Below are 24,263 nucleotides of genomic sequence, written 5' to 3'. Positions count from 1 at the left end.
TTTGGTATAAGGATTAGGAGGAGGGATATAAGGCACAAAGCACAAGACATGCCTAACAAGTGTTGCTATTGTTACTATTATTATTATTATTATTATTATTATTATAGTTCACTGTTCATGTTTCAAGAAGATCGGTTTCCTCTTCACCAAAGAATTCCTATTTATCCTTCAGGTGCCCAGCGTCAGTGTCTCATCCTCTACTTTTCTGTATGTATTAGTGTCCTAGGGCTACCATGACAAAGGGCCGTGAATTTGGTGACTTAAAATGAGAGAAGTTTATTCTCTGGCAGTTCTGGAAACCAGAGTCTGAAATCATTGAGGTGTCAGCAGGCCGTGCTCCTCCAGAAGGCTCTGGGGGAGAATCCACCTTGCCTGTTCCGGCCCCTGGTGGCTCCCGGGGCTCATTGGCTTATGGTTGTATCACTCCCAGCTCTGCTTCCTCCTTTACTTGACCCTTCTTTCTTGTGTGTCTTCTCCCTTTTTCCCTTTTTTTTAAAAAAATATTTTATTTGTTTATTCATGAGAGACACAGAGAAGCAGGCTTCTCTCAGGGAACCTGATGTGGGACTCGATCCCAGGCAACCACTGAGCCCACCGAGGCTTCCCATCTTTTTCTTTTCTATCTCCTCTGATGACACCTGTCATTGGATTTAGGGTCCACACTAATCCAGGATGATCTCATCTTGAGAGCCTCACCTTAATTACATTTCCAGATATTCCAAATAAGGTCACATTCTGAGGTTCCAAGTAGACATATCTGTTCGGCCCTCCACAATACCCTTTCTAAGGTCTCTTTAATTCCTGCTGATTGGTCAGAATTATTTTGTTTTAGGTACTAACCACAGCAACTCAACCCACCAGGGGCTTGTGTGCTGCTGTCAGAACACTCTCAACCTCTGTGGCTTCTAGGAGCCCCGGGGAACCAGCTCCTCCAGTGTTCTGACAGCATGTCACCAGCATGTCTTCCAACTCTATGGCTGTAAGAAGGCACCTCCATCTTTGGCACCAGGGCTGCATCCTAGACAGGATGAAGGACAAAGACGAAGGCTAAAGACCAAGGGGTCTGCTTCTCTAGAAGCTTCTCTGCAAACCCTACCAGGGACGTATGTTTATATCTCAAAGACCAAAACCATGTTCCTGTTCAGGTATCTTTCCTGGGGCACATCACTGTCCTGCTCCCAAATGGGATTGTGGTAGTAAGAAGAAGGAGGTGAGAATTAGGGCTAAAAAAGGCAAATTAAAATACAGTGTAGTATAATATAATGTAATATAATATGTCACCTATAAACAATTAAAATTCACATCATAGATTTTCCCATGTTCTTATGGAATATCCACAATGTCTGGCTTAAAGGACACCCTATGGGGGATCCCTGGGTGGCTCTCTCACTCTCCTCCCACTTATCTGTATCCTCTGGGAGCTCTGGGACATTCCATCCATCATTCAGCCCTCTGCCCGCATGCTGGTTGCTCCCTGCTCTTATCAAAGTCCACTCAGGCTCCTCCTCCAGGCCCTGAGCTCTCCCTCGGGGTCCCCAGCCTCTCCAGGACAGAAGGGAGAAGGAGATAAGAAGGAGTGGTGGAGGAGTCGTGTTGAGCTGCTGAGCAAATGAAGAGGGTGGTGACCAGGTGCCAGGGTGACTCTAGCTGGAGGCTGGTGGATGCGGGGCTCAGAGGATGTCCCCTGTGCCCCACTCCTTGCTGGGGTGGGAGATCTCTGTGGGTAAAGCCCCATGGCAGGGCGGGAAAGCAGGAGGCTGGGGTCAGGTCCCTGTTAGGCTCTGCGCTTGTGGCCTCGAGCCAGTCATTGGCCACCTTTGGCCTCTGTGGCCACATCTGCATCCTGGCACCTTTTTGTGCACCAGGCTCTGGGATCCAGCAGGGAACACCCCCCCTCCCCCGACATGACCTTGGGCATCTTATGATCTCTGGGGGACATGGATGTGAATTAGGTTTTCATACCTGTTTTCCCCATTTCACCTGTAGGAGAAGCTCAGATGCTGTAGCCCTGGCTGGGGGTGCCCATTGGGCGGTGGGGGGGGGCTTCCCGAGAAGATGTTTTTCTCCCTTTTTTGCTTAAGTTACTCTGTGTTGGATTTTGGTCATTTCTAATAAAGAGTTAGAAATGGGTGTCCATCCATCCATCCATCCATCCACACATCCTGGCTGTATGGACTTACACTCATCACTTTCCTTTGTAAGACTTAGTTTCTGCATCTGTAAAATGGGAGTTTCATCACCTACCTTATGGGTGGTTTCAAGAATTCATGGGTATCCCGTGCTCAGTTCCACTGAGGTAGGGAGAATGGCAGGGAGAACAGAAAGGTCCAGGCTAAGAGAGCAGCTTGGAAGGGAATGGTGGGGGACTGAGGGAGAAGGCAGAGATGAGGGATGATGGGTGGGAGAGGGGGGCTGGGCCATCCCCATGGACAGGGAAGGCTGTGCTTGGATTCAGGGTTCTGTTCTATGGACGGGGCACTCACGGGACAGTTTTAGGCAGAACAATTGGATCTGATCTGGTTCATAAAGAACCCTCGGGGGCTCTGGGTGGAGAGTGGATTGAGGAGGGGAGTGGAGGCCAGGCCACCGGCTAGGAAGCCACTGTGGCGGGCCAGGGGCCAGGGGAGCTGCCCCCAGCAGCTCTCAGAGCCGGCTTGGAGCCAGCTGACTTCCATGTGGTTAAGGGTCCCAGTGTATAGAAATGGCAAACCTGAGTTACCAACAGCGCCTGGAGCTATGGTCTCATTAGAAGAGATGCCCAAAAGGGGATCCCTGGGTGGCGCAGCGGTTTAGCGCCTGCCTTTGGCCCAGGGCGATCCTGGAGACCCGGGATCGAATCTCACATCGGGCTCCCGGTGCATGGAGCCTGCTTCTCCCTCTGCCTATGTCTCTGCCCCCCCCCCCCTCTCTCTCTCTCTCTGTGACTATCATAAATAAATAAAAATTAAAAAAAAAAAAGAAGAGATGCTCAAAGTTTGGACTGGAGGCTCTTCAGGAATGTGATACCCTGGTCACAGGCCTCTGTGGAGGGGGGACCCCTGCCCTAGCCTGGGATCAGGCCCGGATTCAGGCAGTGGTGGTGAAGGTGAGGCGAATGGACGAAATCTAGAGCTCTGTAGTAGGAGGCAGGAGGAGGCTGGGGGACAGAAGGCCGGGGTTGCATCACTTGTCATTATATCCCCTCACACACAACGCCGCTGTACTCCTCACCCCCAGAAAGGTGCCCTCCCCTGGGGGAAGCCATCCTGTCCTTGTCCTGCTCATGGCCCCAGACAAATCCTGGCCCTGGAGCCAATGTCCTGTGTCCCCTCGGAGGTTGAACAGCCCTGCTTTCAGACATGCTTGGCCGCTGGGCCACGTGCTGCCCTGAGTCTGAACTCTGATGTGTGGGCTGTCATTCAGCTGTGAGCGGAGAGCACTGACAGCCACCTCAGGCCAGCAGGCAGGGGTGGTCGGCACTGTTGCTGACCTGCCTGTCCTCACGGGGCCCTGCTCTGGTTTGCGGGGAGACGCTGCAGCTCCCCAGCCCAGCCGCTCCTCCTGCATTACATGGGGCCCCTCTTCACCTTCCTTTGCCCTGAAACCTGCTGGGGCTGCCTGCCGCCCGGCCTCACCCTCAGTGAGAACCTTCTCTGATAGCCCAGCCTTTGATGACAGGGTAGGGCCCAGGACAAGGGGAGGGTGGCACTGCTGGGTGTGCGGTCTGGAGACTGATGTGAGGGAGGGAGAACACACACCTGTTCCCTCCCCAAGGCTGTCGTGGGAAAGAGCAGAAGCCATCCTGCTGGCATGCTTCCCTGGTCCCCCCAGTCTCCCCCACACTCCTGTGGACAGGTGACTGACCCCCACCTGTCTCCCCAGATGGGCACCACCCAGAACCCACCAATCAGGGCCCCTAGCCTTCAGGTCACAGTGATTGGTTCCACACAGGCTCTGGTGGTGGCTGCCAAGGGTTGGGGACCCTGGCTCCATTATTTACTCATAGTGCAGTTTGGGGCAAATAGATAACTTTCTGGTGCCTCTGTATCCTCACCTGCACAAAGGGGACAGTAATAGTACTCCCTCTTAGGGCTGTTGTCCAGATGGAATCATGTAAAGGGTTCAGCACACAGGAAGTCCACAATAAACATCAGCTGCTGGTATTAATGCAACTAAGTTTGGAGTCTTCTGATGGAGTGATTGGGAAAGTGAAGCTCTTTTTTTTTTTTTTTTTTTTTTTGGTACTAGCTTTTTTTTGGTACTGTTGGAGGAATCTTGCCATCATGAGGGAGAGCCTGCCTGATAATGAATCCAGCACAAAGGGACACGGTGCTCGGAGATGAGGGAAGAAGGACTTAATTCTATTGATATCACTTGAGCCCCTTGATCCAGCTGTTCCTGAAGACCTGCCTCTGGACTCTTTGGGCATAATCAAACCTTTTTTTTCTTCCTTATTTACTTAAGTCACTCTGTGTTGAGTTTTGGTCATTTCTTAAAGGGTGTCCATCCATCCATTGATCACAAGTCCTGGCTGTGTGGGCTTACACACATCACTTTTCTCTGTAAGACTTAGTTTCTGCATCTGTAAAATGGGAGTCTCATCACCTACCTTCTGCGTAGTTTCAAGGATTCATGGGCAACCCATGCACAGGGCCATTCTCAGTACCACAGGCTGAGGAGGCTCAGTAAATTTCCCTCCCTTCCTATCATTCTTGGCCTAAATCCTGCCCTGCCCCTGTGCAGGTGTGTCTGGAGAGCCAAAGCAGGCTCCATGCCCCACCAGGCCTGGGGCCTCCCGAGCAGTCGAATCCGATTGGTACAGCCTTTATTTTTTCTCCAGCATTTTTTCAGAAGAATGATGTCATTTGAGGGCCACAGGGGATGGGGAGAGTAAAAAATAACATAAACACACTGGACAGAAACACAGGAAGGGCATCATCAAGAGGATCTGAAATTGGGTGGTTGGGGCAGAAAGGTGGAGGACCTGGGGCAGTCAGAGCCTCTTAGCTTTCGGCCACCAGGGAGGAGAATTCTGCAAAAGAAGAGGACACAGAGAGGTGAGTCAGAGGTGGAGAGTGTAGGAGGATGCACCACGGCCTGACCACTGGGCCCCGCACGGCGCTTCCTGTTGGGTTTTTCACCTGCTGCAGCCCTAGAGTGAGGGAATGAGTGAGTGTGGTGAATGAATGAATGGATGAGGAATGGTGAGCCTACCACCTCTCTTTTTTGTGTTACTTTTAAAACATTTTTCATTCCAGTGTAGCGAACTGACGCTGTTACGTGTGGGCTGTTCGATTCATTTCAGGCGTATCATACGCTACTCAGTCACTTGGTCGGTGCTCATCCAGATAAGTGTTCTCTTAATGAGCCTGCCATCTCTTTTGCTTCATGATGTCACGTAGCCCACAAATTCCTAATAATAACCACAGTGATGATAGCAGCAATCATCTGAATGTTTATCACATGCCAGCAACTATTCTAAGCACTTGATATTCGAGATTCCGTTCGACTCTGACAATGATCCTGTAATGCGCATGTGATCATTATCCCCATTCTACAGACGAGGAAGCTGAGGCTCATAGTCCAGCAGGATTTACAAGGCCACACAGCCAGTAACAAGCAGAGCCAGGGTTCACACCCAGGTCCGTCTGAGCCTCGTGGGACCCTGAGCTCCTCCTTAGCTCCTCATCTAATTGTTCCTCAGCTGCCCCCCAGGATCACCAGCAGAATCTAAGAAGACCCAGAGTCCCAGGCCCTTGCCCTAGGATTTCTGATTTAGGAGGCCTGGGGTCAGGGAGGAGTTATTTTAGTTGTTAAAGGTGATTCTGGTGAGCAATGTGGTTCAAGAACCAACCAATGTGTGCTCTTCCTCCTCGGAGGGCTGAGCAACACCCTGGAGAGACCTGAGCAGGTGACGTCTCCACGCAGGTCAGCCAGGTGAGTGTGCACAGTGCTCAGGATGAGCTGGGCCCTGTCTCACACAGCTCATTGACCATCACTCAGGAAACTGGGAGTTAGTCCCATTTTATGGAAGGGGAAATCGAGGCCCAGAGAAGAAGTGACGTTTTGAGCCTCCTGGGTAATGAGGGGGTCGGGTGGGACTCAAGCTCTGGGGTCCAGGTCTCTCCACAGGGCTTACCTTCGAGTCCACGGTGGGCTCACCTGCCCCTCCCACCCCAGGAGCATCCCCCTGCTCTGCTTGGCTGAATATTAATTGATGGCAGAGATCAGTGTCAACACTAGGGGGACATCCAGTGTCCTACCCCCGAATCCAACTCCACCTAAATGAACAAAGGGATGGCCCCTACCAGGGAAGGGGAGACACAAGGGAGCCAAAGCTGATCCTTTCCCTGAAGGAACTCTGGGGTCTAGTCAAGGAAGAGATGGTACCTGGCAGGACATGCTCCATGCTGCTGGCCTTTTGTTTGAATCTCAAGTGTGCCAAGGGCATTCCCACCTCAGGATGTTTGCACCTGCTGTGCTCTCTGCCTGCAGTGCTCTCAGACTTTCCACAGCTACCTTCTTCTCACTCATCTGGTCCCCGCTCAGATGTCACTCCTCCTGGGGCCTCTCTGACCACTCTGGTGGAAGTAGTGACTCTCCCCTACTGTGATCCTCTTTGCTAGCACCAGTTTTTATTCTATTCACAGCACTTACCAATCTCGAAATACTTGTGAACATGTTCTTGCTTATTCATTCATTATCTGTCTCCCATTGGCTCATAAAGCTCCAGAGCCCTCTCGCCTCGTTTCCTGCTCTGTCCCACCACCTGCCTCCAAGCCTGACACGTGCGTTTGTGAATGGATGAAAGGCCCAGAGACTTCGCTGTCACAGGGAGAAGAGGTGCCCTCTACTTAAGGTGTCAGCAAAACTTCAGAGGGAAGGTGGCTTCTGAAAGAGTCTCATGAGAAGGTGCAGGATTCCCACAGGAGAAAGCAGAGAATGGGGAAGGGGTCATACGCGGTGGCTTTTCACGGGCAGGCTCAGAAGGCAGGAAACAATGGGGTGGATTTGGGAAAGACCCAGTAGCCACGCTGGGCTGGTCTCTTGCATGATAGGGCTTGTGCCATGAAAAGGCCTGAGCCCCCAGTCTGGCTCCACCACGCATGGGCTGTGTGACCTTAGACAAACACCTGGCCTCTTTGAGCCTTACCGTCCTCATCCATAAAAGGAAGAAAAGTCAGCGCTGCTTCTTGGGAGCGCTGGGAGATCATCAGAAGGGATGTGCTGGTGGCCAGGAGGCCCTCGGCTCCCACTGTGAGCTCCTCTGCCCCTGTTCTCCGTGGCTTCCCCACTGTGGGGTCCTGTGTGGGGACCCTGTGTGGCAGCCACAGGGTCACAAGGGCTACTGCTCAGCAGCCAGGTCTTCTGAGACCTTTATTTGGAATAAAGGGAACCCAGGGAATGTCCGCCCTGTTGTTTTTCTCTCCAGGGGACAAGAGAGGACAAGAAAGAGTTTGTCGCCCTCGGCCACGATGCATCTCTGAGACGCTGTGTCCCCGGCCTGCCAGAGTGTGGGCCCCCAGGTAAGTCCCCACTGCATCCAGAAAGGATTGGGAGCCAGGGTTCCAGGCTCTGCCTGCCGTGTTTGCTGAGAAATGCGCCTCTCTGGGTGTCAGTCTAGGTGTCTTTCAGGGCAGCAAAGGGAGAGGCAGCCTCAATTTCTCAGGAGGGACCCGTGAAAACAGACCGGGAAGTGGCCTCAGGAACCACTGAGGTACCAGGGCTCCTTGATATGCGTGCCACCCTCTCCAGACTTTGTGAGAAGCGATCCCTTGGTTTCCATCCTGGGCCATGGTACCATGTGAAATGTCAGCCCTGGGGGACACCGCATGTGGACTCGCCGGGCTGTTGTCACGGCTCTTCTGTAAAGCTACCATTATTGCCAAATAAAAAAGCGAAAAAACTAAAAGCAACCAAACTGAACACATGCTCCCACCATGGGAATAACTGGTGGGATCCGTGCCAGGTAGAGGGACGCATCCCTGGGCTCCTCATCTTCCTGGGGTGTGAGCTAGGAAGTGGACACCACCCTCTCCAGTCTCTAGGCCGTCCCTGAGGACAGGAGAGGCGAGCGACCTGAATTCGGGGGCCTAGGTACTAACTCCAGGTGGGAGAGAGAGCGTGTCCTCCAGCTGGTCCTGAACCCATGGAGTCACAGGCTGAGTGGGAACAGCGAGGGACAGGGATAGAACACAAACAGCAAATACTCTAAAAATCCCTCTCGTGGGCTGGGGTCAAAGTGTCCACTTTGTCAGCCAGGGACTCCTGTGACCCTACAACACCTGGGTGAGGCAGGTGGTTCTTCTGATGTCTCTGATTAGTACTGTCCATTTTTATAGAATTTAAGAATTCTTATTTATTGAATGCCAAGTGGGAAGTGTTATATGTATTACATATATTATCTCACTAAATTCTCATGACTACTCCATGGGAGAGATGCTTTTGTCTGCATTTTACAGATTGGGAAACTGAGGCCCAAAAGTTAAGTAGCTTGACCAAGATCCCACAGCAGACGTGAGTCAAGCTACTGCTTTCAGGCTCCCTCCTTTACCCTGGAGCTTTCCGACCTACTTTGACCCAGGTATAGAGTGACCCATGAGCCAGCTCAAATATCGCCACCCCCATGACTCTGTCATATTAGCCCTGTTTTATTTACTTCATGGTACTTAGCACTCTTCTGAAATGAGCTTATTTATGGACTTAGGTCTTTTTTGTTGGTCTCCTTGTACTAGAATGTAAACTCCAGGAGGCCAGGAAGCCTTGACTTGTCTACAACTTTCTTAGCGATAGAGTAAAATAATAAAATGACAAGTGGATAGATGGAAGGGTGGATGGATAGATGGATAAACAGACAGATGGATGGCTGGATCATGAGTCCTCCATGGGCTCTATAAAACAAATGCTAAATGGATGGACAGATGGATGGATGGGCGGATGGCTGGCTGGCTGGCTGGCTGGCTGATGAGTCCTCCGTGGGGTTCGACAAATTCCGACTTGCCTCATATAATTCTCACAAGAGCCCTGGGCGGTCAGTGGGGTGATTCCCATTTTGTAGATGGAGAAACGGAGGCCTAGAGAGGTGAAGGGTCAGGGTCATGCAGAAAATAAAAGGCAGAGGCAGGATTTGGTGTGTGGTCTGATGTGCACGCCTTGTCTGAATGTGGCGAGGCTGTTCCTGATCGGGCTGGCATCCCAGATTGGGTGCAAGCAGGGACTCTTAACCTGCCATTTAATCTGGAAAACTGGCCAGGGCTGACGTATCCTGTCTCTGGGCACTGGGTTTGCTCTGTGCTGGGATAAAGGAGACATGAATCTGTCTGCCAATGCCAGCTCATGGAGAGATTGTCAATAGGGGAAGTTGGTCCTTACAGTTTCCCGACCTGCACTGACCTCCCTAACCCTCACCCTACAAACAACGGGTCCTTGGGCTGCTCATCAGCAAAGAGCCAGTTTACCACCTTCACACTAGGTAGCATTTGGTGTGGTCAGCATGAAGGTGACCAGGGAATGCCAACCAGGGGGTGCTCCTGAAAAGCAAGGCATTTCAGAGCCTGACTGGGAGATATGTTGGACCTGTAGCGATTTCAAAAACCTCTGAAAACAGGCCCCTCCACCCACCCTGGGATCTACTCTGAAGCAGCCAGGATGTCACAATGGCCACATGCCCTGGCTTTTTGCAGAGAACACTGGATTCTAATTTTATCCTCCCAGAAGCTGGAGCAGTGCATTTTGTAGACAAATTGAGGGCAGGGGTCACCTCTCCTGGACCTTTTGTATGTAGCTCAGGGCAGAGTTCTTAGCAATCAGCCAATTAACGAGCTATGCTCTTATATATATATATATATAAAGTCTCCTCTAAAATGCCCAGGTTTCTCCTTAAAAACAAATGAACAAACATACAAAGTCCTGCGAAGTCTAAGTCAACTGATTTGGCGGTAGGATGCTGGGATGGAGAGCGAGGAGGGGGTTCTGACTTTGGTTCTGCCTCCTGCTCACGTCCGCACAAGACCCTCACCCCTCCAGGTTGTGCTTTCCCCCTCTGTGCAATGTCGGGGCTAGAAGATGCCTTTCTAGCTCTCCAGCAGCGCTTAGAGCAAGGGCCCTGGGAGTCAACTCCCAACTCCCATTTCTGCTTCCATGACCTTGAACTAGAGATATACTTCACCTCACCGTGCCTCCATTTCCCCATCTGTAAAATGGAGCTCCTTGGCTCATTCAAAGGAGCCTGCATTAAAGCTCTTATCACAGGCCCAATACACAGCCAGCACTCAGCATTTGGTAGCTGTTGTCATCAGGGTGCTTCTACAGCTCAGCTACCTTGAACCAAGCCTATGACGTGCCTGGCTGCTGCCTGGCACAGACGAGCGAGGCCTGGCAAGTGGCACCATCACATTGACTTTCTGGCGTGGTTGTTGTTATCACCCACCATTTCCTGTCCCCGCCCGGTGCCTGGAGCTGGGTCTGCTTCTGGTTCCTTCACTTCCTGGCTGGGTGGCCTATGGTCACTACTTTATTTTTATTTTTTTACAAATGTGATCATGCCTGCTTGCTCGGCTGTTGGGAAGCCCAAATGAGCAAATACAGAAGGATGCCTGGTCTTTAAGTGTTAGTTCCATCTCCCTTGGGTCTCCTCTCCATCTGACACAAGTGGGAGCTTCAAAATGTCCACAAAAATCCTGAGACAAAGACAGGATGTGAGCAGAAGAGGGCAGTGGGGGGGAGGGGGGGCAGCCCAAAGAGCGGGCAGCTGACCTGCTACAAGTTTCTGGCACCACCTATGCCATCGAGTTAGGATCCCACCTCCAGTGTGCCCGTCCATGGACACTCAGCCTCTGACCCTCAGTTTCAGTGTCTGTAAAAAGAGGATAGGGCTCCCGTGAGGACCACATGGGGTAATTGGAGGAGAAGCGCCTGGCACAGCGGTGCCCCGCAGACAGAGGGAGCGGAGCGCATCTAAATCACATCTCACCAGGGAGATGCGAGGGATGGTGCTCCTCCAGAGGGACCCGGAGCCCTGCCCTGGCTCTTGAAGGGGCCCCCGGGGTGGGGTGGAGAGGGTCAGAGGATGGGAGGGCTCAGCCCTCTCCCTTCCCACAGGAAGCTGAAATTAGCCTAATTAGGTCTGTCCCAGTCCCAGTGCCGTGGGGATTGGACAAATTTAGAAGCTATTGACAGGTGAGACCAGCACATGCTGACAGCCCCAAGTGAAACTGAGACAGACCTTGAGTCAGCGCTTGGAAAGCTCTTCCCTTCCCTCTGTCGTGATGACCAGGATGGAGGCACCCGCCTCCTGGTTTATCACCTCGCCTCTAAATAGCTCCTGGGCTGGGTTTCTTATAAATTGGTATTGCAAACACGGATCACCTTCCCACCCCAGAGAACGGGAGGCAGGGTTATTTGGGGTCAAGCCAGACGGCCATGGGGAGCAGCGTCAACAGTCCTGGGGGCTTGCTCTGTGCCAGGCGCTGCCCTGGGTGTCATCCTGTTGTATCTGCGCTGGCTCTCTTGTCCCGATTTTGCCAACAGGGAAACTGAGTCTGCGAGTCACTGAGCCAGGAAGATTCTAACTCAGGCATGGCTTACATGGTGTGGGAGGGGGGCGTCTCTGTCTCAGATGCTGGGGTTCCAGGCCCTGATCCCTGGAAGCAGGAGAGGGATCAGAGGAGAGGGGGCATCTTCCTCCCACCCCCCGTCCCTCCTGTTCGCCTCCCAGGAGGGCAGCTCTAGAAGGAGCGCCGCTTCCTCTCCCTTTGCTCCATCTTATCTAGCCCCGCACAAGGCAGGGAGCCTCCATCCACTGGGGAATTGAAGCAGGCATCTCCCTAAGCCCAGGGACCATTTATAACCCGAATGTTATATAGCGCAACCGGGCTGAGGCAGTGGCAGTCAGGAGACACGGGTTCCCTTCTGCCAAGGATTTCTGTGTGACTTTGGCTCGCACCCTCCACCCAGGCCTGTTACCATGACTCTCAGTGGGGATCGCAGACTCTGTCCCCCTCCATCCCGACCTTATGGGGCCGGTGTGAAGACAGGGAGACCGGACAACGCCACACACAGCGGAGCGCTCTGCCGCCGGGACCACGGCTGGCCCCGATGTGCACGTCCTGCCTTCCCCGCACACCAGGTCCCACAGCGGCTGGAGGGCTGCAGCACCTCTCCTGCAGTCCCTCTCGCTGTCCTCGCATCCTAGACCCTGTTTTCTTTCCTTCGAGGGCTGGTATTCCACAAGAGTTTCGAGGTGGCTTCCCAGACAAGGCACATATATAAAATAGGAAAGGAATCATTTCCAGAACACTCACTTAATGCAAGCAGCAGCCCTTGGAGGGGGGGTATTTATGTTCCCACCTTGGGATGAGGAGACGGGGGCCAGGGAGAGAAAAGGGCTTGGCCGTCCACACCGTGTCCACACACGCACTCTGCAGGTTGGATTTTCAGCCTGACTCCAGGTGCTTCGGCCCAAGGGCTCACTCCCTCGCTCCCACCCGCCAAGCTAAGTGGGCCGCTTAAGGATAAAAGAGAACAGATTTCACCAAGAAGGAAGCAGAAAACCAAGTGCCTTGAGGCACATGAGTGGAACAGAACGCAGTGGTCCAGCAATAATTATGATGAAATTTTCCAGCAACAGAAGCACAAGGCAAACCATAGGGTCTCGGGCTGGAATAGGCTGGAAGCCTTGGAAACAGGACCCATCACTGGGATCAGGTTTTGGGGAACCCATAGCTATGATCGATGATGGATTGTGTGTGTGTGCGAGAGAGAGAGAGAGAGAGAGAGAGAGAGAGAATGCAGGGTGTGCAGATCTTGTCCATAGCACTGTGGGGAACAGTGGGATATCGAGTCAGTGTCAAGGTTTGGAGCGGCCCAGATACTGATTAGCTGTGGGATCCTAGCCAAGTCCCCCCACTTCCCAGAGTCTCGGGTTGCATGTCTGTACAGTGAGGGTATATCTCGTGGAGCTGCCGTGAGGGCTGCACGAGCTAGAAGAGCTACAGCTGGGGCGCAGTGCCCGGCACACAGGACGGGCCACATGGGTGGTAACTGCTAGTCCTGTCAGCCTGCTCATCCCACAAGGGCAGCATTGCAAGTGTAGCTAGAGCCCAGGCAGGGGACACATCTGTGTGAGAGGCAGGGTGGTGGGGGCGGTGGGTAGGGTAAGGGGTGGGGGTGGGGTTCCTGGCTGGCCCTCCGAGTCTGCTACTGAGTGACCCTGGGTGCTTAACCCCTCAGTGCCTCGGTGTCCTCATCTGTAGAAGGGGAAGAGTGATGGCACCTGCCTTCTAGGATCACTGTAAGGTGGTGGTTCTCAGAGTGTGGTCCCCGGAGCATCAGTACCACCGGGAACTTGGTGGAAATGTGAACACTGGGGCCCCACTCCGGTCCTAAGGAATCAGAAGCTCTGGGGTTCGGGCATGGCCATCTGTGTTGTGAAAAGCCCTCCAGTGACTCTGATGTTGGCTCTAGTTTGAGACTAGAGCACCAATGTGAGGGGCAGAGAGTTGAGAGGAGCCTGTAATTTAGCAGTCTCACCTGCCCTTAGTGCCTGGTTTTGCAACCATGGCTGGGTTTGGGGGCTCCTTCCACCTCTGTCCAGTTTCTCTCTCCTTTCCGGCCTTAAAACCTTCCTTTACCAGCTCTGCACCAGCCTCTCAAGGGTGGCTTTAGAGAATCGATCGACCATATCTATAAAAGTCTTTGAGCTTCCTGGAAGTAGCTACCCCAGAGACGGGAATGCAAAGGGTTATTATTAGAACTTTGTCTTTCTATCCCCTTCCTTCAATCTGGGGTCCTTAAGGACCTGGTAAGCATCACTCACCTTGAGAGGGCAAACGGTGGGAGATGAAGGCGGTCCTGCTTTTACAATCCCCCAGCACCTGCTACGTGCAAGCCCTCAGCCCACATGGGTCTCCAGCCTTTGCCTGCAGACCTCTCCCTACACACTACACTTCCTCATCACTGTGTCCCCAGAGCTGGCCAAGTATTCACTCATTCATTCATTCATTCATTTGGCAAACTTTCTTTGTGTGCCAGGCACTATTCTAGGTGGTGGGGTGAGAATGGAACAAAACAAAGTTCCTGCTCTTGAGGAGCTGGCATGGCCGTGGGGGGAGAAAGAAGCCAGTTATGGGTCGGTATGTAAAACCATCTTAGGGCGGATGCTCACTGAACTCAATGAATGAATAAAGCACACAGCACAGGGCATGTGCTTTGAGTCCAGCAGACATGAACTCGGATCCTGACCACGTCTCTTCTGAGATACGAAACTTAGGCAAACCCCTTACCCTCTCTGAGGCTTAAGTGTTCTGGGATAGTTAATAAAATGAGGATAGTAATAGTATCCACCTCAGAGGCAGCTAGGAAGATAAGGTAAAATGTTAAGCACAGTGCCTGACACACAGTAAGTGCTCGGTGACATTAGATGTTACAGATGCCTGGATGGCTCAGGGGTTGAGCATCTGCCTTTGGCTCAGGTTGTGATCCCAGGGTCCTGGGATCGAGTCCTGCATTGGGCTCCCCGCAGGGAGCCTGCTTCTCCCTCTGCCTGTGTCTCTGTGTCTCTCATGAAAAAAATACATAAAATCTTTTTAAAAAGTTAGATATCACTGCTGATATTGTTCAAGGTGGCACAGGCTCAGCTGGTCCTCTGCCTAGAGGTTTATTCACTGGGGCATCCGTGGAGTCCCAGTCCTGGCAGGGACCCCAGTGATTGGCTAATGATCTGACTCCTGATTGTAAAGATCAGGTCCCTGAAGGTCAGAGGGGGTTTTCCGTGACTTGCCTCAGGTCCCACCAGGAGTTGAAAGCATCCTCCTGCTGATGGGCAGGCAGGGCTCAGAACCCTTTGCCTTTAGAGGAAACAGGCAGGAAAGCAGAGTGCCTGAAACAGGACCTCCCAGGGGCCTGCAAAGGCCTCTGCTCCTATCTCACTGCCTATTGGGCACCCTCCAGAAAAAGTACCAGGTTTGGAGTGGAGGTGGGGGGAAGGTATCTGCATCTTCCCATTTCAAAGGTGCACCATGTGGGGGCCCCCTCGCTGCCTCAGGGGATCTGTTCTCGCTGTCCCCTGTTTCTTCTCCTGCCCCACCCTGCTTCATTCTGTGCAGACCCCCAGACCTTCCCCAGGTCAGCCTGAGCTTGAACTGCACTGGCAGACCAACCAGGGTTTGCACCCACTGTACCTTGGGCGCCGGCACTGCCCTTTCTGCACCTGCACTTGTCATGGGTGATGCAGGGTTCAGTTCTGGGCTGGGCACACATTGCCATTCTGGGAACAATCCTCTTTCTCTTTCTGCCCCTGGCAAAACAACCTTCTTGCCCCTTTCTAAACATCCCTAAACCTCCCAGCCTGTGTCTTTGCTGAAACCAACACCTCACCCTGAGCTCTCCCAGAACCATCCCCCTCGTGCCCCCCGACTTCAACTAGCGGCTTCCAGTCCCCAGCCTCCAATCTGCCTAAGCGCCACTGTCTCTTCCTCTCCAGAAGGCTCCTCTGCACCTCCCTGGCATTGCCCTTCCTTTGTGTACATATACATAGAACTGCAAGCAACCTGCAGATAGAATAGAAATAGTATCGTAGCTGCTGTTTGCTGAGTACTTGCAATGTGCTGGGTGCTGCGCTCAACACGCATCGTGTCATGGAATCTTCACAGATGCCAGTGAGCCGTGTGTTGTCATGCCCAGTTTATCGACGAGCAACTGGGCTCAGGGTGTCTGAGCCGGTGCTCTGGGGCACCCAGCCAGGAAAAGTGCCTCTGGGAGTAGGGTCTAATTCATCTTTACCTCCCTGACAGCCTGGCACAGGCCTGTCACCCAGTAAACGTCTGCTGGACTTGTTGGAAGAGTTGAGTTAGCTCTTTAAGATGTGAGGTGGGCAGGGAGGGAAGCAGGGAAGCAGCCTAAGAGGGATCTGGCCTGGTTTTTCTTTATCATGTAGGTCGCTCGGGAGCAGCCAACCATGAAGACCCTGCCTACGGCTTCCAAGCTGTGGCCATAGTAGCTGCAAATAAAAATGGGAAGCAGGTCTGGACGTCTGGGTTGGGGTCCTGGCAGAAAGCCCTGGCTCAGGGTGCCACTCACCACTCACCGGAACCGCCAAGACCAGTCTCCCATTTCCCTCCAGCACTTTCTGTTCTGGCTCCTTTAAAATCACCTCCCTCCTTCACAGCTGCAGGAGAGACAGCTGGGACCGGAAGGCCAGGCGACTAGCTGCATCTGACCTTGCTTGAGTTTCTCTCCATTATGGTCTCTGACATAAAACTTTCATAAACTACACCCATATTCAGAACCCTTTTAACTTTCCCAGAGCCATATTGTGTCGATAGCCACTTAATTTTCACAATGAGCCCAAGCAGGTCTTAGGATTAAATTGTGCACGTCACTTGCCAGGCACAGGAACTGGGTGGAAAGAGGTGGCAGGGCCAAGGTCACAGCTGGGGGACAGGCCGAGGGGAGGCAGAGCGTGGGGGGCTGGACTTTACACTCGGGAAAGGATGTTTATCAAGTGCCTGCTCTGGGGCAGGTGTGGGCTACATACTGGATATAAAAGGATGAAGACAACCTAGTCCCTATTTTTAAAAATGTAGTTAAACACATATGTAGCACTGACTCTGTGCCAGACACTATTCTAAACCTTTTACACATTAACACATCTAATCCTCACGACAATCCCATGAGAAAAGGACTATCATTATCCTCAGTTCAGAGATGAGAAAACTGAAGCCCACAGTAGTTACTCGAATTGCCCAAAGTCACACAGCCAGAAAGTGGTAGGGATTGGAACCCAGAGGCCAACTTTTCTCTTAGGTTGACAGGAAGGACCATTATGAGATGTGGCACAGCTTGCTGGAAATTGTTCTTCTAAATCCCCACTTGCCCACTTAGGTCCTAGCTCTGTGAACAGGCCGAGCACCTCAGCCTCAGTTTGTCCATCTGCAAAATGGAGATCATTCCCAAAGCTGTTGGGATGCTGAGAAAGATAAGGCTGCTGGGGTGTGCTCTGTGAACGCTAGTTAGATCAGAATGGAGAAGGATGTGGGATGGTGGACCGCCAGCCCCTCATCTGTTCTGGAAGCAAAGCCTGAAAAGCAGGGCATGGCCAGATATTCCTTTTCCTAATTCCCAGCTGATTGCTGGCTGGCTGTTTTTCCTGGCTCGCTTACAATGCTGTAAGGGTATATTTGGGTGAAGCCAAAACAGGTTTTTAAAACCCGAAGTTACAGGATACCAGGACAAGATGCTGAAGAGGATAGAAGATAAGGAATTTCCATCCCTGGAATCTGAGAACATGAGAGCCCACAGGGTGCTTGGGGATCAGCTGGCCTCATCTCCTCAGGTTACGGTTGGAAGACGGAGGCCCAGAGAAGGACAGAGATGGCCCAAGGTCACACAGCCAGTTTGGGCAGAGCCAGGACCAGAACCCAGGGAAAAGTGCAGAGTTGAGGGGAATGCCCCAAATTCTCCTTGATTCCCTACACAGTGGGGATAAAAAAAAAAATCTATTCCTTTTGGGTTGTTCAGGTGTGTGTTTGTGTGTGTGTGTGTGTGTGTGTGTGTGTCAGAGCTCCCACACCTAATCCTGGGGAGTGTGGGACCCCTCCTCTCACCTTCCTGTGACAGAGATGGCTCCGAGCTTTTAGCATCCAAACATCCCCAGATCCATGATGTGCTCTGGCCCCAGGTCACGGCTACTCACCATCGACCCCAATCTTGCCATCCCCGTCCTTGTCTCCAGCGGCCATCAGCGTCTTGGTTTCTTTCACAGACAGGTCTCTGGCATCTGGGGAGAAGCCCTTCAGGATGAATCTGGGGAGAAAATCCAGGGAGGCAGTCAGGTGGAGGTCACCTTGTGCAGGAACAGCGTCTGGATGGTGGGCTGGTCTCTGTAACCGGGATGGGTGGCCAGCAGCAGGCACACACGCTGCTGTGCTGGGCCCGGGAGCCCTGGCTGTGGCTGTGCTTGCATGGGTGAGTGTGCAAGGAAGGACGAGCCGTCCTCAGGGAAAGGTCGACCTCACTTCAGGCAGGGCACTTGCGTTCCTTTATTCAGCCAACCCAACAAACGCAAAAGTGTCTTCTCTGTGCTGGGACCATGCTGGAAACCCGGGGGCACAGAGAAGGAAGCCACCTGAAAAAATGAGGAGGAGGTCGAGTACTCAGAGACTAGACAGGGTGATGGATGCAATGATAGTGAAGAGTGCTCAAAGGATGCATCCATCCCACCTGGGGTGAGGGGAGGCTTCCTGGAGAAGGTGGCACCTGGAGGACAAGTAGAAGTCAGCCTGTGTGTATGTGTGTGGGTGAGTAGGTAGAAGGAGAAAGTTCTAGACAAAGGGCACCCTTGCAAGATGATTTGGGGTGAGATTTGGGGGAGTCACTATGGAAAGGTCTCTCTCCACAGCCTCCCCCTTCTCTTTAGGACGAAATTTAAGACTGTCTTGGCTAGAGAGTGACATAAGGCACAGCTGGGTGGGCAGATAGGAGCCAGGTGCATTTTCCTAGTCATTATCTTCCCCTCCTCTGCTTTGCTCCCAGGACTCCTGACCCCCAAACTTGGTTCTGCATCCCCCCCCCAACTTGTCCAGACTGCTTTAGCTGTGCTGGTGCCAACTTGTGGGGGGGTCCGCAGGATGGTGGATGGCACCTTTTAGGCAAATGAGAAATCAATGAAATAAATACTCCAGCAAGCGCTCCCTGTCTTGCACATGGCGTTAGGCATCCAGAAAACCTGCCTCTTCATTGTGCATTAAATTATTAAGTAGCATCATCCCATTAGCAATATTAAGTGGCTATAATTTAATCTAGTTAGTTGCACTTTCTGCGGCAGATTTCATTTTTCCGGAAGCAACAGTGGGGAGGCCCAGCTATTTTCTGCCAGCGGTGCAGAAAGAAGGGCAGATCTGATGGGCACTCGGAAGCCAGAGTCCCAACCCCAACTCCCTCTCGGGATGGACAGCCCCTGCAGGCCTCAGTTTACCCCAGCTCATCCTCCTCGATGAAGCCGCTCTTGTCTTTATCCAGGATGTGGAACACCTTCTTTACATCATCCGGGCTCTTTTTCTTCAGGCCAACCATTTGGAAGAACTTTTTATGGTCGAAGGAGTCGACAGCTGTGGGGGTGGGGTGGAGAGGAGTGGGTGAAAATGAGGACAAAGGAAGGGCAGTAGAGAAGAGCAGAAGGGGGGTGTCACTGCATTTGCTGATTGACCTCCCTGGGCCAGCGCTGAGGGGTCATGGGGTGCGCCTCTGTGGGAGGGCTGACGGAGCCCAGAGCAGCTCTGGGAGGGATGGTGCTTTGCCCAAGGTCACACAGCTAGAAGTGGAAGAGGTAGACTTGCCCCTACATGTATCTGTACCCTTCACCATTAGCCTTTGAAGGCAGGGGAGCCTCCTGGGTTCCATGAAGGTTTTTGGGTGTCACTGAGTGGGGGTGGGTAGGGGATTGGGAGGCTGTGTGAACATGGTGTGTGTATGTGGGGTTGACCTTTTGTGTTGCCAGAAAATCCATGGACCCAGGGAGGACAAGTTTCTCCCAAGGTCACAGAGTGGGAGGAGGAAGGGGGAGGACCCAGAAATCCTGGCTTTGCCACAGATAACAATTGCAGTGGGAGTTGGGGGAGTGTTGTAAGCTCCCCAGGAAGTCCCAGTTAAGTTTCTTCTAAGAGGGAGCAAGGTGGGTCACAGAGTAGTGTGGGTAGGTTAGCCCAGCACTGAGGGGAGGGTGGCCTCCAAGAGCTGCTTCATACCCTGAGGAGAGAATGCCAAGCAGAAGGGAAATGGGAAGCCCCCTCCCCAATTTTCTGTCCCGAGCTCCCTTTCAGAATTACCCAGAGAAGAAACAATGTTAGAGTAATTTAAGGGTGCATGGCGGGGTGGGGTGGGGGTCCTGTTGAGAGTCATGTTCTCTCCTCAGCCCTGGGCTGAGGTGGGGACAGTTGCTCTGTCCACTGCTGATACGAAGGTATAGATAGGACCAAGCCCTGGAGGTGAGCTTAGTCCTAAGCCCCCTTTGGCTGTGCAAGGTGACCTTGGGCAAGTTTCTGGTGGTCTCCCAGCCTCAGTTTCTGCACCTGGGTGAGGAGAGGGAGGGAGCAGGTAGGCAGCCAAGTGCTCAAGCCCAGGGCAGCTCAGAGAGGTTCCAGCGTGAGCTCCCCTCCCGGGCCACAGACTTAGGCTGGAAGTTGCAAGCCCTGAGGATGCTCTCCACGGGGTTGGGCAGAGCAGAGCACCAGCTGCGGGAAGGTCACCCCACTCACTCGCTCCCAGTGCCGCCTAGGCGGGTGGTGGTGGTGGGGTGTCCTCTGAGCCCCAGAGAGGGGCTTGGACAGCGGGGAGCCAACCGCCCCCAGCCAGCCGGGAAGAGTCCCAGAGTCCCGTTCTGAACGGGGGTCTCCCACAGGGGCTGCTTGGAGAGAAGGCGTGTGCACCTGCAGCCCCTCCAAGTTCCTTAAAGGGGAAGCAGCAAGCGCCCCACAAGGACCTAGAGGTCCCGCTTACGACCCGGTCTCTGCCCTTTGTCGGGGACCCCGAGTCCTCGCAGCGCGGCCACCCGGCCTCTGGCACCGGCAAGTTTTGGTTGTCGGGCAGAGCGCGGGGGGCCTCCCCACCCGCCCCCTGCGCCAGGTCCCGCCCGGGAGGAGTTTGGGAAATGCGGGGAGCCCCCTGCTCCGTCCCGCCGGCGCCCCGCAGGATGCGTGGGCAGGGGAGCGCCCCGGAGGACGGGTCAGCCCGGGGGCCAGCGGGCGTGCGGGGGGCTAGGGTGGTGGATGGGGCGAGGGCCGGGGAGGGGAGAGCGTGCTCACCGGTAAAGGCCCCCACTGCCTTCTTGATGTCCTCAGCGTTGAGCAAGTCTGTCATCGACATCCTGCAACTGTTTGAGCGGGCAGAGCAAGTGCGAAAAGATTAAAAAGTGCTTTTCTCATCATTTCTGCTCATATGACCAGCGCTGCAGTGATGCGCGCCGGGCGCACGCCCGCCGGCCTGGCGCAGAGCCAGGGGGCGCGGGGCTGGGCGCGCAGCCAGAGGTGCTCGGGCCCCGCGCCGCCGCTCCGACCCGCCGCGCCGCCCCCGCCGGGGGTCCCCGGGGTCCCAGGGGGTCGACTCTGGAACCAGCGGGGCGGGAAGGTTCGCCTGCCGTCAAGGGCACGCGGGAGGCGCCAGCCTGGTGCAGCGCAGCGTCTCGGGTCGGTGCGCCTCGGAGCGCGCCCCTGTCCCTCCGATCCCGGACCGTCAGGGGCCCGGCCTACACCCCGGTGGGCCCCTCGGCCCTCCTCCCATTCTCTCTCCGCTCCTACCTCCGCCTCAGCTCTGGTCTGTCCTGGATGCAAATTTATGCTGCAAAATCTGAGCGCTGAGGTCTGGAAACCTGACCCTCGGGCTGCTGGGAGGAGGTGGCACGGATGGGATAGGGCCGCCGCTCAGGCCCTCTCCGGATGCCCCATCCCACATCTGGCCAGGGATGCACTGAAATCATTTTTTTTTTTTCTCCAAAGAACTGTTCTCAGATCTCTAGCTACTTGCTCCCCTGGTCTCCTGAGTACAGGAGTAGAGCGTGTGGGTCCAGACCCCTGCCCCCACAAACATTTTGGGAGAGGATAGGGTGGGAGAGGCCACTTGAAATCTGTATACACCCTCTCCCCACTTGGAGACCAGAAGACCCATGTTTGGAGGAGAGGCTGGTACCATTGGACCACATTTTCTAAACAAGCTCAGCAGGTTTTATGGCTTGAACTTCATCTCTGGGAAATGTGACACTTCCTAATGTTAGGCAGCCAGAGACCAGTTGCATTCTTTCCCAGTCTCCCAACAAGGATTCAGGCTGCAACCAGCTGCCTCCACAGTATGCGGAGCACTGGACGGGGAGTCAGGATGCCTGGGTTCTAGATCTATGGCTGTGCTAAGTCCCTGTGTGACCTTGGGTTCTGACCTTCCCCTTTCCTGGCCGTCTGTCTCCCTCTCTTGCGTTGATGGTCTTGGTGGTCCTTTGTGATGGGATCTCGAGACTCCAACGGAAGGTGTAGGCAGGTGGGCCGGGGCTGAATCTGGTGCCACTTGGTGGGCGGCTGGGGAGAACTGTCCAGCTGCTCGAGTTCCGGCACACTCGCTGTCAACACTGTCTCCCTCGGCTCAGCCCTGGACGGCTGCCCTTCCTGGAAACCTTAGGACGATGCTGCTCCGGCTGCCCCCTCCCTGTGAGTCAGCTCCTCAGTCTGCAGCCCTCCAGCTGGCTTCCAAGGGGCAGAGGCTGTAGCTCCTGACCCGCTGTCTCTTGCTGCATGGCCTTCCACAGACCCCTCAGCTGCCCTGCTGTCCCGGCCCTGAGCCAAGCTGTTCACGTGGACATGCTGGGCTTCTGTGCAATCATTTCAACCCCCAGGCTCAGCTTCCCCCAGGGGCCTAATTGGAGAGTCTGTTTCCCTAGCTAAAGGATCCTTATGCTATACTGATGGGGAAACTGAGGCCAGAGAGGGTCAGTAAATGGCCTAAGGACACACAGCAAGGCAGTGTCAGAGAGAGACCCCCCTCCCCAGTCTGCCAACTTGGAGTTCAGTGACTCTTGTCCGTGGAGCCCCTCTCCACTGCCCAGGACCCAGCCCTGTCAAGTTCCACCTGTCCGAGCCACAGACCATGCCCAAACACTGACCCTCGAGGCAAAGGCTGGGTCCATCCTCCCTCCTTCCTCCATCTCTCCCTGCTAAAGAAGCCTTCCATCAACTTGACAACCTCTCTGGGCTGGGGTCTACCCAGCCAGAGCACCAGGTGCTGTTATTGGGGTCAACCTGCCAGCCCCCCACACCCTTCCTCCTGCCTCCGCTGCCCACTCATGGGCCTCCTCTGATGGCATCACCAGACTCTACAGATGCCTGGCTCCACCCCTCTCGTTTCACAGGTGGGGAACCCAAGTCCCAGCCAGGGGGAGGGATTTGTCCTAGGTCACATCAGGAGTTCGGGTGGAGAGCCCAGGAATTCGTACTCTCAGGCCTGGATTCCACAGCTGCTGACCTTTCAGCACCCCCTCCCAGCCCCGTGTCACTGGGGGTAGGGACAAGGCGGCTGTCCCTTCCATCTGGCCTCCTCCCGACTGCATCCAATCTCCAGCCTCAGTAGCTGCCACTCACCTTGGGTGGGGGTGGAGGGCTGGAACCCAAAAGGCCTGGCCGGTGGGAGGTCCTGCAGGGAAGTGAGCCTGGCAGTGGGATGGCCACCTATATAGGCTTCTGCTCTGGCTATTTTGGGAGGAGGCGCTACCCCCAGCCCCCAGCCCCCTCCCCTTCTGGTGTCAGGTACTTCCCAGCCATAGTGCTGGGTATGGGTATCACATTCACCCTCCCTGGGCCCATCAAGCCAGGCCTATTAATAACGCTTGGCCCCTGCCTCCCTCCGGGGCCCAAAACTGAGGCACAGGCAGGGCTCTCCTCTTCCACGAAGCCTTCTTTGATCACTTTAGATGGCAGCACTGTTCCTGCCCTCCCAAATCTTGCAGAAAAGGAAGAGAAAAGGCGAGCAAATGAATGGGACAGGAACTGTCCTCCATGCACAGAGCTGGACTAGTTTCTTATACGTACGCCACCTCCTCACCACAGCCTTGCTGTGTGGGCCTGGTCACGCTCACATGGATGAAGAAACAGCACAAAGATGCTGGGTGTGATGGGAGTTACTACTCAAAGCCACAAACCCGTGGCCGGGAGTGGGCCAAGCACTTTCTGGACATGATTTAGTGCCTAGAGATGTGTTCTGCATGCTTTCTGACAAGCCCCTTCCTCTCTTTGCATTCCCATCTCCCCACCTATAAAGTGAGCTCAGTGAGGGGCAAACTTTGCTCTGTGGATGGGTTTGGGGGCCTAAGAACACCCTGAAATTATATGCAAAACGTCACATGCAGATGTGCTCTTGTAAAGCAAAGACCTGTAGCTTTTATGAGATTTGCAGAGGTATCTCTGGCACGATGTGTCTGGTATCCAAGAGGTCATGCTTGAAAAGCATGAATGAATGAGTGAATGAATGAATGAATTTAACAAATAGTTACCGAGTATCTAGTATGAATACCATGATCATTTCCTGTCCTCATCCTCAACCTTAAAAAAAAATCTCCAGGGCGCTGACATTATCTGCAGGGAAGTTCAGTTCTTGATGCCGACATAAGGAGGCCTGTCCTCTGTGCAATATCTCTTTGGGAGAGAAGCTGCACCAAGTACCTTGTTGACCACTGGCTCCATGGATGGAAAGAGCAGAGGGTGGACTGCATGGGGAAGCTGGTGCCAGTGCCTAGGTGTGTTGTACCTCTGGTG

At 53.9% G+C, this 24,263-nt stretch overlaps 2 protein-coding genes across 3 annotated transcripts in view; one reads left to right on the top strand and one right to left on the bottom strand.

Moving 5' to 3' along the window:
• Positions 1 to 4,787: 4,787 nt before the first annotated feature.
• PVALB (parvalbumin) lies at positions 4,788 to 23,149 on the bottom strand. 2 transcript variants are annotated; one of them, XM_077914648.1, is made up of 5 exons: positions 23,094 to 23,149; positions 20,778 to 20,845; positions 18,953 to 19,085; positions 17,672 to 17,781; positions 4,788 to 5,011 (listed from the first exon to the last, which is right to left on the bottom strand). In XM_077914648.1, the coding sequence occupies exons 2-5, from the start codon at positions 20,836 to 20,838 to the stop codon at positions 4,983 to 4,985; spliced, it is 333 nt and encodes a 110-aa protein (XP_077770774.1). In that variant the 5' UTR covers positions 20,839 to 20,845; positions 23,094 to 23,149; the 3' UTR covers positions 4,788 to 4,982. The 2 variants fall into 2 exon arrangements, with proteins under 2 accessions (XP_077770774.1, XP_077770773.1); XM_077914647.1 differs by lacking the exon at positions 23,094 to 23,149 and adding an exon at positions 21,270 to 21,361.
• Positions 7,192 to 24,263, top strand: part of NCF4 (neutrophil cytosolic factor 4) — a 74,513-nt gene continuing 57,441 nt past the window's right edge. Inside the window, exon 1 of the mRNA XM_077914646.1 lies at positions 7,192 to 7,505. The gene's annotated coding sequence lies outside the window, so the exon portion shown is untranslated. The remainder of the gene's footprint in view (positions 7,506 to 24,263) is intronic.

Source organism: Canis aureus, chromosome 11 (assembly GCF_053574225.1).
Source record: "Canis aureus isolate CA01 chromosome 11, VMU_Caureus_v.1.0, whole genome shotgun sequence".
Taxonomy (NCBI): domain Eukaryota; kingdom Metazoa; phylum Chordata; class Mammalia; order Carnivora; family Canidae; genus Canis; species Canis aureus.
This window is presented reverse-complemented; position numbering and strand designations above follow the sequence as displayed.

What these genes read in the sequence shown, in the direction of transcription:
- PVALB (XM_077914648.1), bottom strand. Translation starts at nt 20,838, where the DNA reads ATGTCGATGACAGACTTGCTCAACGCTGAGGACATCAAGAAGGCAGTG. An exon ending in GGCAGTGGGGGCCTTTACCG is followed by an intron (nt 19,086 to 20,777) that starts GTGAGCACGCTC and finishes CCACCCCCACAG; the next exon opens with CTGTCGACTCCTTCGACCAT. An exon ending in TGGCAAGATTGGGGTCGATG is followed by an intron (nt 5,012 to 17,671) that starts GTGAGTAGCCGT and finishes CTTCTTTTGCAG; the next exon opens with AATTCTCCTCCCTGGTGGCC.